We start from the raw sequence: 16,674 nt of genomic DNA on the forward strand, positions 1-16,674 counted from the left end.
TAAGAGGAGTATTTCAGATGGATGGCCCAAGGTGTTGCTGCCAGCAGTGTCCGCTTCCTCCAGCGGGTTTTAACATCAGTTTATCAAGTTTTTTTTTTCTTTTTTCTGTGTGTTCCAGGTATGAGTGCCCGTGGCTCAAGAGCCTGGAGTGTGGACGTGTCCCCCCTCTCCCTGCTCCTCGCCATTGCAATATCAACATTCAGGTCAACGTCGTGACGCACTGAAAGACTGCTCTTTTTCACCGTTCAGTATTGGTATTTTTATCTTTAATTCGTGAAAGTTGTCAAGTTTTTTTTTTTTTCTTTCCTCTTTTTTTGGAGGTGACACCATACTATTTTGCAGTGTTAGTTTGCAGGTACGAAGCAGCACCAGAGCGGAGCGTGCTGTCAGATACTTAAATGCTTGAGCTTTTTTTGTTTGTGGTTTTTTTTTTTTTTGTTTGTTTTTTTTTTTTTAGGTCTGTTTTGACATCTTTGCAGGTTGGGAACAATGCTCCATTTCAACTGTTTTTTTTTTTTTTTGTTTTTTTTTGACTCTAGAATGATACTGATGCCTTATTTCCATTCATGTGCCAAAGTAGTTTCAGCCTTCTTGTCGTTATTGCTAAGATAGCTACATGCTTTCCTCAACATTTTATTCCTTGCAGTTTATTATTACTGAAGGTCTCTGCGTATTTTCCGGAGGGCCGTGATGAGAAGTTGTGTTTTGTACTCTATTTTCAGTTTTCCTCTCTACATCTGAATCGGCGAGTAGGAACATGTTCATTCACCCGTGCCCGTGCCTTTGGAGATTCTTGTAATGGCGTAACTTATAGACACTCGTCAGTGATAACTTAGTGTTTCAGGACACACCGCAGCCATCTTCATCTTTACGTGCTCCATTAAAAGTTGGTTGTGTCCCAGATGAAACATCATAAAATAGCCCACAGTGCCAGTGTTAGCCATTTACCTTTTATCATTTGATTGTGGAAAGCTGAATGTACTATGAGGGCTTCTAAAGGTTTTAAAGCCTCAGACCAGTTATTGTGATGGCCCACTGATTGATGGATTGGACTTAACTCTGCATTTACAAAGATTACATTTGCTTGTATACAGCAGTAGTGGGAGACATATACAGCAGCCAGTGTATTTCCTTCTACACTAGTGCTGACACAGTCAGTCAATCAACAGAAAATAATCAACAAGGATCATTTAAGTCATTTATCAAGGAAAAATGCCAAACATTCACTGGTCTCAGCTTCTCAAAGTTGCCTCTTTTCTCTGTTTTAAACATACGGTCTAATACAAGGTGTATGTTACATTACAATCCATTTACCTCCAACGTGGAGGGAATTATCCAGCTTTATACTATAACCACTTGTCATCAAATTGGAAATATCGTCCCTTATACAATAAGATTCTTCTCACTTCTCTGTTGGTACATTAATATCATGAAATACACAGTGATTTCTGTCATTTGTAGAATTGCTGCTGCAGCTAAGCACCAAACAGCAGATAGTAGGAAGAGGTTGTGTTCCACAGTGATGGGCTAAATGTTTTAGCCTTGTTCCAGACCTTCTATCACATGAAACGAGGCAAAATGGTAATTCAGTTTAATCATCATGCTATAGTAGAGTCCAGATCCTCACTTATTATACAGTCACATTCAGAGAGTTAGATGACAGTATCAGTACCACTCTCACATCTGTCTGAAGCCAGGAGTCAATTAGCTTAGCATAGCATAAAGACTGGAGGCGGGGGGGAACTGCTAGCCTGGCTTTGTCCGTCGTTCACAGATACTCCCACCAGCACCTGTGAAGCTCACAAATTAACACACTGTATCTGCGACTATTGAATCGATAAGGGGCCAGCATACTTCATCAGGAGTGCTTGTCGGATGGTCGGCTGCATAGCTGATGCAGAGACATGAGAGTGGTACTGATTTTCTCATCTAACTCAGAGCAAAAAAGCAAATTTCCCAAAACATTGAACTATTCCTTTAAAGAGTAATTTCAGTGAATGCGCTCAAATTTGGAAAGTAACACAGTTAAACTACAAGAATGAATGTAGAAGTTCATTCTTGACATCTGGAATAATAGTTTGACAAAATAATTGCACCTCAAAATCCACTTACCAGCTTTATCCAGAGCTTTCAACCACACACTATATCAGCAAATGAAGAGCTTACTCAGTTGCCAAGGATCTTCATGAGAACAAAGTTCCTTACTTTGGTGCAATTTGAGAAAAGATTATTTTGTCAAACCAGTTAAACACTGGTGTATTAATTTATAATAGTAAACTATCTACTACTAAGTGTCACAGTTCTCAGTGGTCACGGTATATAGTCAAAAGGAAAATTCTGTGTGTGGGTTTTGGACTTGGTCAAACAATGGTACCTTGGGCACTGGGAAGCAGTGATACACATTTTTCACTGTTCGCTGACATTTGAGAGACTGAGCTATTAATAGGAAATACAACAGTGTGATTCATCAATAATGAAAATAATCGTCAGTTGCAGCTTTAGTCTGCATCCATCTGGGCAGCACACACAGCTAGTGCCAGTCAACGTGCATCATCAGCCATCACAGTCGAGACAGGAGGTTTAAAGTGCTGCCGATTATGCCAGTGTGATAACTGAAATCTAGCCACCAGCTTAGACATTACTTGGCAAAATGTATGGTCAGCTGTGTTTTAATACTTTGTGATTCTGTTGTTTGTCGTCAGTTGTATTGGCCTTTTTTTACGTGGTATGTGTTGTCATTGTTCATTTATGTATTCAGCGTAACCTCACTGCTCAGGTATTCAGACCTGCTTCACCATATCTTTCAATCGCTCTAAAATGGCAGGAGCAGAGAGAGCAGAAATCTGTCAGCACAGGACACACGGGTCTGACTTGACAAATGGAAAGCCTGATATGTGCCGTGATTTAGCAGACACTGAAACATCTCAATAAATTAGAGCAGGCCTGGGGGGCTTCTATGGGAAAGGGCAGAGGAATAATGGTACTAATGACACCCACACAAGACTAATATATCAGGATTTAGTGAGGACTAAATCAGGACAATCCCATCAAGATGAAAACCAGGAAGATTCAAGGGTGTGTGTGTGCGTGTGTGTGTGAGCATGTGCGCGTGCGTGGTTATTATATTACCCTGCGGTGTCATGGACAAGAGTTTTCAAGAAGACCATTCAGCTGAAAAAAAAAAAGTTCAAACTCATTTTTTTATACTTAACCATGGTTCAGGGCTTTGAGCAACTGAAGCATTGCGGACATTCAAATAGAGTAATACGAGGTCACTATGGGAGGTAGAAAAAATACGTTTAAGCCAGGATGGGAGTTGAAACGTCTGCTTTTCTATCAAATTACAGTGGATAGCTGGGGCAAAGGAACAACTGGGGTAGAAAAGCTCCAGAATCCAAGGCCAGGTCAGGTGCACCTTGCTAGATAAAAATTTGTATTAAAGGTGAAGAAAAAAGCTTTTCTTCCCTGATCAGTGTTAATACCTTTCTGAAAGCAGTCTTTGAATCCTGTTACGTTGTTTTTGTGGCTTTACGTGTGGTTAATCTGTATCCATTCTTCCATCACAGAATGTCATTGTTAAACTAACAGATGTTTACACAGGAAATGCATCTTTCTGGCTGATTTTATTGATTATATGAACTTGAAAAAAAAGACAACATTACACCGTTTATGAACTTGTGTCTTGGAACATAGAAGCATTGCCAACCTCTTTGTTTTGTAACGTATCAGTACTGTGGAGATGTTTCGATTTTAGCCTTGATTTTCTCTCTTTTTTTTTTTTTTTAAATGTTTGCTATGGTTCCTGATTGTTTCTTTATTTTTTTTCCTTCCAAAAAATTCTGCACAAAGGTCAAGTGTTGCTTTAAAAGAACAATTAAGAGCCAGCGTTGGCTAATTCAAAAAGCCAGTGCAATGAGATCTCTCTTTCCTTCGTACAGTTTACTGGACATACTGTAATGTGTTTTGTTGTGATTTGAAGCAACGCCACCCCCCCTCGCCCCCACACCCTCCAACTGGGAGACCAAATTGTGGTGTCCTACTTCCAATTGTAATTCTCAGTCAAACCCAGAATCTGAAAAAAACATGAGCAGAGAGTAACATTTCCTAGGAGCTGCTATCACACACAGCCTTTTGGTGCAGTGACACAAACACTACCTGTTACAAGGTAGTCGGCCAGTGCACGGTAGATAATACTTGTAGTACTATCTACTAGTACTTTTTGTCTTTTTATACCAATACAACTTTACAATTTTCTTGAACCTTCAGGATCAGAAAAGGCAGAATTAATATTGAATTATAAAATTGATCAGAAAATGTAAAAAATGAAAAAAAAAAAAAAAAAAAAGTTACCCAAAATTTGTAATTCCATTAAGAGTAATGAAGAAATACAATTTACAGCTCTGGGTGACAACGCTTGGCCTTTCTGTTGTGACTCCTCAGTATTTTGATGTCCAGGTGATCTCTGTGAGATCGTGGCATAAGCGTTTTCACATTGAAAAGACATCAGCTGATCTTGATATGCTGAAGCTGTGCATGTATGATATTGTTTGGTGCATTTGTGTTTTCTAAATGAGGGAGTTAATAAAAACAGTTCACTGAGGATTTTGTCTTGGGTTTTTTCTTTCTTTCTTTCTTCTTTGAATTATGTGTGGCACAGTGTCATTTTCAGCATCAGCAATTTTAGTGTCTTCTATTGCAGGAAGAATTTGAGTGGTGCCTTGGGGCACCATCAAAGCTATAAAATGCAAAATGTTATGAAAAAGCATATAAATGAGAGTAAATGGCAGCAGTAATGTCCTATTCAGGTTTTTGCTGCATATCCTAATTGTTATATTATGTAATAAGGCCTATCATCACAGAGAATCAAATGTTATGAATACTAAGATCACATGCACCATCTAAAAGAATACACTATTTAAAATAAAAATGCATCAAGCAGTTGGATTTGCACTGCAGCTTTTGCAGAAGAATACTGATTCATTTCTTTGGATTATTAGAGCATGTATCTGCTGAACTTCAGATACTTTCCACTAAAACAACAGAATGACATGGAAAGCTACTGTGAAATATTGATTGAGCCAGTGTTGCAGAGATGCTTTTAAGATAATAAGAGGGAGAGGACCCTGTGAAGAGATCAATAGGAAGGGGAAGTGAAGAAAAGAGGTCTCTCCCTACACACCACAGATCATCCATAATGAGCTGGTGTGTCAATACTTCGGCAATGGCTCTTCACATGCCATCGACCACTGGATCACAACAGTAGCCCACTGTAACTTCTTTATACACCAGGCACCAGAGGAAGGATATTTATGCATGATTAGTATACCCATAGTATTACCTCTATTGCTGAAAACTACATAAGGCCTTGGGTTCAGATGTGGTTTAGATAGCTCTAACAGAGATATTGGCTAAGACATGATTGTTGTGTATTACTTCTCCCCTTTGTCCCTCAAGGCGGTGCAAATGCTGCAGATTGCAAATGTCAATACTGCCCCCTCATGGTACCAGTATCCTGGTGCAACACTTTGGTTGAATGGGTGAGGCAATACGGAGGGGGGGGGGGGCTGGGGGAATAGGCTGTGTCTGCAGTGTCACTGCAATGAATGGGTACACCCTTACGGCTAGAGCCTTGCCGTGCATTGGGAAAAATGACAAGATTCATAACCAGATTTGTATTTCAGAGTGGTAGCAGATTACACAACATTTAAACAAATAAAACCAAAACTGTTGCAGATACCTAAAATAGAAGTTAGAAATTTCAGGAATATGTTCAACTGCAAATTCAAACGTTTTTACACGTGGTCATGTGGCAATTATGTTTCTAGTACGACTGCAATAAATTGCTGAAAATATAGTCCACCCTTTTGAGGCGGCGCGTCCACTCCACGCCATTAGGGGGCGCTGTCTCCCCCCTTAGCGTCCCTCTCAGGAGCCAGGAGAAAACATTGAGGAAAGAGGTTGCTTCCTGTGGCTCACATGTACACACCAGTATCAGAGTAAACGATGAATTCTTCAAAGACTAATAATTCCACAAACAGTGGCACTCAAGACAGTAATTCAGACGCCAACGACGAGGAGAAACCCGAGCTGTGTCCCGGTTTTAAAGACGTGGACGCCTTCGTTAAAGTGAGTGAAGGGAGCAAACTGGAGGCAAGAGTTTTTGAGTTAAAGCTAGCAGCCAGTTTGGGGGCAACGTGGATGAGCTTAGTGGCTACGAGATGCAGTAGTCACTTTAAAAGTTAGGTGCTGGTAGAAAATATGCACAGGTAACTGTTGACACAACATGTGATTTAATGTTTATCCAAGTACGTGGTAAGGTCATGGTCGACATTACGAGAATTATGTCTCTTTGGTGTGCTAATACATTAGCTTAAAAACATGTCCCTCTCTGACTAATATGTCGATTTATGGTTTCGTTAAAAAAAATGTTGTTTACATATTGAATGGCTCACTTCGGACCAACAACCCAAAACTAAAAGTTATTTTGCTTAGCTAGTTAAAGTGATGACTATAAAATGGAGAAAATCTGAGAGACTGTTTGTGTTTGCATAACATTAATAGCCATGTGTTACTGCATATGAATAACCTTCTTGTTTTTAAAATCTGACACGACATTGAAAATGAAACTAAAAAACAGAATACACATAATATAACAGTGTTTCCCTGCTGGATTCCATTTTATTATATCAAAAACTTTTATAAAGGCACTGATTAACAGCTCAGCCTGTCTCTCCCCTGCAGTATGGATTGGGTGCTGTATTATCAGCCACCAAAGCATCCGCCGGCCTGCCTCAAGCTGGAGATGAATTTGATTTCTACCGGAGTTTCCCTGGCTTCCAGGAGTTCTGTGAAAGTCAAGGAGATAAGCTCCTGCACTGGTGAGTGTGTGGTATGTTGTTGTCTCCTTTGAGTTGAGGTTCAGTCAGACTTCCATCTGTCTGCTAATATTTGCTCCACCTGTTGTTCATTTACCTTAAAGCCCATGCATCTGATAAATTCAGGAATGTGTGAAGTCTTATGTCAGTTGCTGTGGGCCACATTTGATGTTGTTTTAATGTGTCTTGCCTTTGAAAACTTAGGAAAGGTCGATTCAAGCAATCTCATATCACCCCCGTAGTAGTACACTGCCTGCTGACTACTCAATGCCACAATACTCTCATACTGCCTTTGCAGTCTATGATTGCTCCTCTCAGAGTCTCCTGATTTTTGTAGGACCCATGATCACATCCTGTTTTGATGCCGAGTGTGATACATTTTAAATGGCCTGAAAGCAAGTCTGACTGAACCTTTATACATGCAAACAGAGGAGTGGGTTTGATGAGTAACCTGCTGCCTGCTGTTTCACAATAAAGGGATTGAATTCTTTTCACTTTTTCCTTGTATTAGCATGAGTCAGATCATGCAGCACCACGGCTGCAGATCTCACATGAGAGACCAGAACAAGCTGACAGGGCTGGAGGAGAGGTTTGACTTGGTCGTAGACTCGAATGATGTCATCCTAGAGAGAGCGGTATGACCTGCAGCTTTGGTACTTTAAAGCTTTCTTCATGGAAAAGTGTTTGCAAACCAACCAAGCTCCTGTGTCTGATTTCCAGGGGATTCTTCTTGATGAAGCTGATGGGGTGAACAGGAGCCAGCAGCCTGTCATGCCTGCAGGGTTTCAGCCTCCTAAGATCGTTGTTTCCAGCTGGAACCGCAAGGTTGGCTAATTAACCCCTTAGCTCTTAAACTGCAGATTCCAGTCTCTATTTTGGGCTGCTTCAAGCTGATGCATTATGTGCTAGTTCTGGCATTCAAACACTTAAAGTGCTAGAATGTTTGTTACTTGTTAAGTATTTTTGGGAACACTTGATAAATATTCAATGTTGTGCTTCAGACCTTTTGGTAAACAATGCTTTTATTGATCAGAGTTCAGGCTCTGGCAGTCGTTCTGAGACCTTCCGATTGCTCCATGCCAAGAACGTTGCAAGGCCTCAGCTGAAATTCATGGAAAAAGTTGACAACAGCAACACTCCATTTGTTCCCAAGATCTTCATCAAGCCCAATGCAATAAAGCCTCTTCCTTCTTGTAAGACATTCTTTTTACTCTCATGTTATTCTCGTCTGCCTTTTTCAGCTTTAATTTGTATAGTCTACACTGTTTGTAATATATTTTGCCCTCCAATTGTAGATTTTACCAACAAACAAATCCGTAAAGAGAGACCTGAGGACCTTGATGTCCCAGCTGCTCTGGCTGACTTCATTCACCAGCAGAGAACTCAGGAACATGTTGAAGACATGTAAGATTTGCATATTGTCTGATATTAACATTTAGTCTTTTCCCATTTCTTTTTGTTGTCCATCTCAATTAAATATTCTGATCCATGTAGGTTTGCACACCCATACCAATATGAACTGGATCACCTTACAATACCAGAAAGCCTTCTGTCTAAGCCAGAACCGCAGGCAAGTTATAGTGATCCTATAACATAATCCTCTCATTGTTGGTTAGGTTTCTATGCCCACCTAATTTTATCTGTGGAATATTTTTAGATGTACAAACCAATGGCTGAGACCAAGTTCTCCTTGATTGACTCCCTGGAGGATTTGGTGGCTCTGAATGAGAAGCTGGGCAAATTGTCTGAATTTGCAGTGGACCTTGAGGTACAGAGATCATATACTGGATTTAATCTAACAAAAAGTGTTGTTTAGGATGGTATAAAGCTGTCCTCTGGATGTGGACATGTTTTGTCAACACTCTGTTCTTTCTTGCAGCACCATTCCTACAGGAGTTTCCTCGGCCTCACCTGTCTGATGCAGATCTCCACCAGAGAGGAGGACTTCATCATCGACACCTTGGAGCTCCGCAGCGAGATGTACATCCTGAACGAGGCGTTCACTGACCCGACTATTGTAAAGGTAATGAAAGCGTTCCACAACTTGTTTGTTCCTTTATCCTGTTCTGTGACTTTAACTGCCTAAAGGAAAGCTGAGATTACATGGCTCATTAGATTTGTTTTCAAAATGGCCAGCTGCACGGTCTGTGTGGCTGTTTTTGACTGAGCTGGGGGGTTCCTCTTTTGCTGTTCAACATTGGTTTTATCTCATAGTTTTTGTTAAGATTTCTATGTGTTATGAGTGAAAAACTTATCCACCAACATTGTCATTAAAATCTAAGAGCATGGCATCTTTACAGCAGAATGCAAGGAGTGACTACACTTAGAAGTGAAAATTAAGATGAATATTAAAGTTACAACCATCAGTTGTAAAAATCCAGTAGATCTTGCATAGCTACGTCGTCCAGGTTCAGATTTGACCTACTGGACATACAGTAGTTTGGTATGCCGTTTTGTAATGCTATGGAGAGTTCGTGAGAGAGATATTTCTGGTCTCCTTTGGGTTTTACATCCAAATAAGTGGTTTAGTAATTAAACTGAGGATATTTAAAGAAAGCCTATCATGTTCACATGTTCACCTTGCGCTCTTGGTCTGCATTGTAAAGGCCTGTCTAGCTGTGTCACCACATTCTCAAATCTCATGAAAATGAAAATGGTCTTAAAATAGCCTCGAGGGAATATATATTTTTAAGCAGATGTAATTGAAGATGGCTCAGACTACCTTATGAACTGGCTGCGTCTGAACTGTCCAATCACCTCCTATTGAAATTGGATAGGAACCTAGAGATTAAAAAAATCCCTCAGTAATTTGCTAATGATAAGTTTGTAAAGATTTAATCTTGAAAACTCTGAGTCTGAATTTCTTTGAGGCATCTCAGAACCCCATTGTCTGCAAACACGTTTAATGAAGTTGGCAGGTGTCCTGTGGTGCGTAGGAGCCACCATGACTCACACACTGCAGGACACCTGTGAAAAAGTGTGGTGCGTGGGCTTGAACTACAGAAAGATCCTGTGAAAATAAGCCAATTGGAAAATATTGACACATGGTGTGTCCCCAGTTTTTTAATATTTCTTGTATCTGAGCAGTAAAATCCTTTTTTTCCTCTAAAAAGTCGGTTCCTCATCAGATAGGTTTCAGCTGAATGGGCTTTCTTTCCTGTTCTCAGGTGTTTCATGGTGCTGACTCTGACATTGAGTGGCTCCAGAGGGACCTCGGCTTGTACGTCGTCAACCTTTTTGACACGCATCAGGCCAGTCGCGCCTTGAACTTGGCCAGACATTCCCTCGACCACCTGCTCAAACATTTCTGCAGCGTGGACTCTGACAAACGCTACCAGCTGGCTGACTGGAGGATTCGGTATGGAGATGACCATTTGATGCTTAGCTTTATCATTTTTCTTAGGTTTATCTGTGAGATAGAGTTCAATCTGCAGAAAAATCACATATTTCAGGTTGTTTGCAACAGTTCTCTTTAAAAAAAAGTGAACATATTACTGAATTTGTAAAATTTGTTCCATAATTTGGCTTTATAGCCCCTTGCCAGATGAGATGGTGCAGTATGCCCGGACAGACACACACTACCTCCTTTACATCTACGATTGTGTGAGGGCACAGCTCTTGGACTTTAACCACGGGCAGCCTGGCTTGCTGCAGAGTGTCTGGAACAAGAGCAAGGACATTTCCCTGAAGGTGTGCACAAATCTTACTTCATACACCACCAAGATTAAATTGACACTTAAAAATCTACCTCCCTACTCCCATTCCATTATTCTCTATCCAATAGCTGTACAGTTTCTTTATTGCTAACATATTTTTACATTTCCACACCATAATTGCAATTTCGGACATTTGTCATGATTCACCATGTTCTCCCCCCTTTCATACAGAAATATGTGAAGCCTATATTCACAGAGGAGTCATATTTGGAGCTGCAAAGGAAGCAGAAAAGGTCTTTTAACACCCAGCAGCTCACTGCCTTCAGACTGCTGTTTGCCTGGAGGGACAAGCTGGCCAGGCAGGAAGATGAAAGCACTGGGTAGGCTGTTTGGAAATGGATGGACTTGCTGTTCTGGAAATCTGCTAGACCTGTTTTCCTATTTATAGTTGGTGCCCAGCCAGATTATACAATCTTCATGATTTTGGGACTCCCAGCTTTTAGAATTTATTTATTCATTCATTCATTCATTCATTTACCTTTATTTATACTCAAGAGAATCATTGAGAGAAAGCTTCATTTACAATGATTTTGAGCCAAATTACATAGACAAAGAAAATGAAAACAACAATTAGGAGATGAACTTATAGAGAAAAGGAAATAATACAATTAATGAATCATCCACAATCTTCCTACATCTTCCTTAAAATGTTTTAATATTGTGTTATTTATGTGTTTAGATATGTCCTGCCCACTCACATGATGAGTAAGATATCTGAAGAACTGCCCAAGTAAGTTGATTAGATTTCCCACTTAAACTGTGATTCATTTTTAGTGTTAGTTTTTCTCACCTCGGTGTGGATGGATTGAGTGTTTTTATTCGTAACCTACACCACAGACTATTTGTATTTTGTTGTTATCTACTCAGAGAGCCTCAGGGCATCATTGCCTGCTGTAACCCTGTACCCCCACTGGTGAGGCAGCAGATCAACGAGCTCCATTTGTTAGTGCAGCAAGCAAGAGAAATGCCTCTCCTTAAGGTGAGAAAAGATCGGTGTCACCGGTGGGTATATAATGTGTTTTGTCTGTGATGCAATTTTAGCGTTGTTAAGTTACTTGTCAATGAAGGTATCTATGTTTTCTGCACTTCACACAGGCCGAAATTGCAGCTCAAAAGAAGAAGGGACTCACACCCATAAAAAAGGTTGGTTTGAAAACTGATTAAACCAGATGGAATTTTTACTTTTGCGGAAAAACCCACAACTGTGCTAAAATACCTGTGATCTTGTATAATTTTCCAGCCGGAGGTCACATTGTTTGGTCCTCATGATACCTCCAGGGTCTCAGAGAGTGAGCTCCACCACTTTTCTCCTGATGGTAAGTTTGATACCATGTACATATTGTGCATTATCCTGGTTGGTTTAATGTTGTAGCCCATTAGGCTTCAAACACATGTATTTCTTTTCAGAACTGCCTGTTAAACAAGGGATGCTTTTCTCAGAAGATGAGCACAAAATGGATGTTGATGTGCAGAAAATGAGTGGTCTCATTGCACCAGCTAAAATCACACTGTTTGAGGTAGAGATCAACTTTTAGCCCTTTTAATTCAGCCTGTTGGTTTGTATGTTACTGTGGAAACTAATGCAGAGGACTCGGCTTCCTTTCAAAGGAACTGGAAACAAAGAATGACGAGGAGTCCCTTTCTGTTGCTCACATGAAGGCCAGACGCATCATTGAGTCTTTTGAGAACCCTTTCAGAATGGTAAGAGATGTCCAGTGAGTAATCTAAAGTATTACTTGTATGTTATGTAACCAGACATACAGTATTCAACTATCATCTTCTGGATTTTAGTATTTACCCTCCAGTGATGTGCACGTCAACAAAAACGCCAAATTTGACCCATCTTCAAAAATATTTGAGGTAATAAAAAGCTCCATGCTTTCATTCATATCCAGAATTGGTTGTGTTATCTGCTTAAATACATATTTGAATGTTGATAGCTGTGCCATCTCACATTTACAGATTAGTAAAAGATGGAAGCTGCAGAGTATTGAACAGCAACAGAAAGAGTTAGAGGCCAAGAGGAAAGCCAAGGAAGAGGCAAAGGAACAGGCCAAGAAAGTGGCAGGTAAATTGGTCTGACCTCCTCTAAATTTAAATGTAAAAGTAAACGTAACGCTCTTCACTGTATTTGATTTGATTTCTGCAGAGGAAAGAAAGAAGACCAAACAGAGCTACCAGGAGTCTCTCCAGAACGTTGCCACTGTTCGCCAGCAAGCAGCGGTGAGTCATTTTGCTCTCTGATCCCTCCATTTCCTCTTTTCCACCTCAGATAGGCATTGAACTCTATCAACTTCACTGTTGATGTCCCTGTTGGGAAAGTACAAATCCATGAAAAACATGAGTTACGTTTACCCAAGAGCCCGCCACAGCATATAAAAGATACTTTAATCGCCACTTTAACCCTGTGCAATGGCCCCTATTTTCTTAAGATGTGGATGGTATTTCTGCACATAAATAGGGTGACTCACAAGCCAGCAAACCGCTGTTACCAGTCTGCAGCACCAGCAAGGTAGTGTCTTTTTAATATTTATATCTGTCTCATGATGTGTCTGGGGAAGAGGAATACACAGCGTGGGACTGGAGCATTAGAGACATGTCCTCCACTCATCAAACACACTTCTTTCCTCCTGGGGAACAACAATAGCTGCTTTTTTCCCAAAAGCCCACTTCTTGTTAGCTCCGTCTACCTGGGGGATTGCCTGGCACCCTCCCGCTTGGTTACTCATACATGCTCTTGCCACCATATGGTGTTTCCTCTCTATTTTAAATGCTCAGTTAGACAAAAGTCCTCTGTGCTTCATCTTCTGTCCATGGTGCAGGATGGTCACCACCATTTGATTCCTGCTTCCGTCCCTGCTGGTGCCACCACTTCCCCTCAGCCTCTTGCTGCGTAAGCCATGAGCCATCAGTCACTGGTGCACACAGTAATGATATGCACCACAGTAATCCATTGTGTGTTGATGGTTTAAGTGAAAAGTTGGTTTTAGGTCTCTCCCTGCTGAAATGGCGCCTTCAGATAAGCACGCTGGCATGCATCATAGTCACAAGTGTTGGCAGTAGCACTTGAAAGTAACACTCATCAACCTGCCAACTGCAGGCAAATATTGGCTGTGCTTGGCTAACTGTCTGCTTCAGCCAACACTTTGGCAGTGAAGTTTTCTTGTCTGATTTCAGTTTGAAAGAAAGCTTTGTGGTTTTCCAAATACTGCACTGATATTATGATTGATAATAAGGAGAGTGTGTGCTGTGATCGGGTTCCAGGATCACTGGTTTTCCATTTGGATGCAATATTGATTATTGGAACAAGTGATGAAAATAAAAATCATTGACATCTTCCCATCAAACTCATCAAACATAAATATGAATGATAAACTCTGCTGTTTGAAGAATATATGTATTGGCAGATTTGTAATTGCAAAACAGTCATGAAGGTGTACCCTCTGAGGCAACACTGATGATGTCATTGACATCTTATGTTGTGATTGTAGTTATATAATATGAAACCATTCTGCTCTGTCCAGCCTAGTGGAAAACCTCTCTCCATGGATTGAATAACAGACTATACTGACTTATGAAAACAGAGGGAAGCAGAATCACTACAAGATGATCAGTTTTAACATAGATAAAGATTGTGAGATGTTTTATCTCGTTTTTCCATTGCAGAGACTGTAACCTCTGTCTCGTCTTGAAGACTGATTACACATCTTCAGTCTTTTGTGCATGTCTGACGACACCACACAGTGTGGTCTGTTGGATTCAGTCAGCAGTGATTTAACAGTTTAATGCTGCAGAGCGAAAAGCAAAGTGAAAATGTCACTCTGTAGATGGCAGCAGATGCAAGATTTTCAACTCCAGACTGTATTAGCACTCGTGAGTCGATGTAATGTTGACTTGTGGGGGGCACTGCAGTATAATTCTTTCACTCACAGGCCCATATGGTACAAAATAGCAACTCAGTATGCAGCATAGGAAAATATGTTATTCCATTGTAATTGCCCAAAGATTCCCTTGATGTATGTTCTTTTATGTTGCACCATAAATGCTTAATCTGCTTGAAATATTTAAACCCCAGAATATTTAACTATCAAAAATAAATATAAAGAGGATGCTGTTATTACCTGTACCATAAAACTGCACACAAATACTGCTTGTCCCATAGCTTGGAACAGGCATCTAACATCTTTCATTATCTTAAGTGTTGTACAGAATAAAACTTGATGACCAATTCCATTAGGAATCTGCAAAATGCGGCGGAAAGAAAAGAGAGAGGGTCGCCAGTGAGGTTGGAGAGTCGACTCCCAAACCGAGTAAGAAGCTGATGAAAGAGAAGCCACAGAAGACAGAACCACCTCCCCAAGACAGCTTCACACCCTTCGACTACAGTCAGTCAGACCTCAAAGTCTTTGCCGGTATGCATATGTGATTTTATTTTTTCATCACATCATCAGTACTCACTGTTCTGCACATTCAGTTAGAATTGCTGTACATTATTAAAAATTGATTCAGATCAGTGCACCATCTTTGTTTCACAGATTCCAAATCGAAGGACAGCACACAGTTTGATCCAAACCGGCAAGCCCATGATTTTAAGAAAAAGGTATTGTAAAGGTTTGTTAATTAATTTGTTTATTGAACTGTATATTTTTAAGCAGTGATGGATAAATTTAAACCTTTTGTCCAACAGAAAATTCCCAAGGGACAAAAATCCAATTTTGGGGCTGGAAACCGAAGTATGTCATACATGGCTGGAAAATCTGAGAGGTAAACATATACAGTAATACGGTCCAAGAATTTATTTCTTTTCACTTCAGCAAACATCCCAGTATGTTAACAGCTTGTTTTTTTTTTCCTCCACAGGGGATTCCGGCATAACTGGCCCAAAAGATAAACTGTCTCTGATGTTATTTTCTGTCTTATTTTAGAACAATTTTTTCATCCTACAAAAACAAAGATCCTGCGTTTTACCTTCCTGCAAACGAAATTCAGTATTTCACTATTTAATGAATTTCAAAGTGTATTTTTTCCCATCTGTGGAACAGTTTACCCTGTAAATATGTGGGAGCCTAGACCTCTTCATTAAAGATGATTTTAGAGGAAAAAGTTCTTGTCTACATTTCTTTAATCAAACAAAACCAAAACAGTTTCATTTTGTGGATATCATAATAAGACCTTTCATCAGTGTCATTACCACTGATATTGAGACAACAGGTAACACTTTCAATAAAAGATAATGGATGTGTGCTGTGAAGTGCAAATGTTCCTCCTGAGTGAATTACAAGTCACACAGGGATCTACAAGTTATACCATCTATTTGAAGAGCATGACAGTACATGACTCAGTCTGTGTTACGTCAGCATTACACCCATATGTGACCACTAAATATAACACTCCTGTCTCTTACAACATCTGCTATTGAAGAGGCCTTCCACAAGGTTTTGGAACCTGGCTGCAGGGATCTGATGCCATTCAGATGGTTTTCCAGATTGTCCCAAAGGTGTTTGATGGGGAGGTCAGGGCCCAGTCAAGGTTTTTAACACTGTATGGGCCTCACTCTGTGCATTGGAGAACTGTTGCAACAGAGGAGGGGCATCCTCAGACTGTTGCCACAAAATTGAAAGAACTCTATTGTCTTAAATATTACTGTATGGAGTAATAAGTTTTGCCTGGAATAAAGTAATCTAGGCCAAACTACAGCAAAAGTACACACAAATGGTTTGACTGGTTTTACAGGTTTTCAGTACCAACAACTAAATACCCAGATTAATGTTCCGTGATGCTGCACAGACTTGTATTTATATCAGTAATGTATAAAATACTAAGTAACTGCCTTAACCTGGAAAAAAGGCTACTACTGTATATATGCACCTCTGCATAAAAAGCACAACTATAACTTAGTACATCAACTGCCGTTAGCTGAACAGTTGACCAAAAAATAATCATTCTTTTTAGCATTTCTGGAGCTTTCCACCATATCACACTATCGTCTTCAGCTACTTGAGTTTGCCAAGTTACAGATTTTTAGATATTCCCATTTTAATTTGTCTGAACCCTTATATGAATTTCTTGTCCATGTTAGCTTA

At 40.1% G+C, this 16,674-nt stretch overlaps 2 protein-coding genes across 2 annotated transcripts in view; both read left to right on the forward strand.

The window, feature by feature from the left end:
• cntn3a.2 (contactin 3a, tandem duplicate 2) overlaps positions 1-4,600 on the forward strand; it is a 33,554-nt gene extending 28,954 nt beyond the window's left edge. Inside the window, exon 23 of the mRNA XM_018666164.2 lies at positions 119-4,600. Coding sequence (XP_018521680.1) covers positions 119-216 — 98 coding nt within the window. The 3' untranslated portion in view covers positions 217-4,600. The remainder of the gene's footprint in view (positions 1-118) is intronic.
• A 1,339-nt stretch (positions 4,601-5,939) lies between these two features.
• exosc10 (exosome component 10) lies at positions 5,940-15,694 on the forward strand. Its single transcript, XM_018666182.2, has 25 exons — positions 5,940-6,126; positions 6,742-6,878; positions 7,387-7,510; positions 7,596-7,700; positions 7,909-8,068; positions 8,171-8,279; positions 8,370-8,445; positions 8,533-8,643; positions 8,755-8,898; positions 10,043-10,233; positions 10,409-10,565; positions 10,763-10,911; positions 11,271-11,321; positions 11,459-11,570; positions 11,687-11,734; positions 11,832-11,907; positions 11,999-12,108; positions 12,200-12,292; positions 12,383-12,451; positions 12,554-12,659; positions 12,741-12,814; positions 14,829-15,003; positions 15,127-15,191; positions 15,279-15,355; positions 15,452-15,694. The coding sequence occupies exons 1-25, from the start codon at positions 6,004-6,006 to the stop codon at positions 15,480-15,482; spliced, it is 2,673 nt and encodes an 890-aa protein (XP_018521698.1). The 5' UTR covers positions 5,940-6,003; the 3' UTR covers positions 15,483-15,694.
• The last annotated feature ends 980 nt before the right edge of the window (positions 15,695-16,674 follow it).

Source organism: Lates calcarifer, linkage group LG6 (genome assembly GCF_001640805.2).
Source record: "Lates calcarifer isolate ASB-BC8 linkage group LG6, TLL_Latcal_v3, whole genome shotgun sequence".
Classification (NCBI taxonomy): domain Eukaryota; kingdom Metazoa; phylum Chordata; class Actinopteri; family Centropomidae; genus Lates; species Lates calcarifer.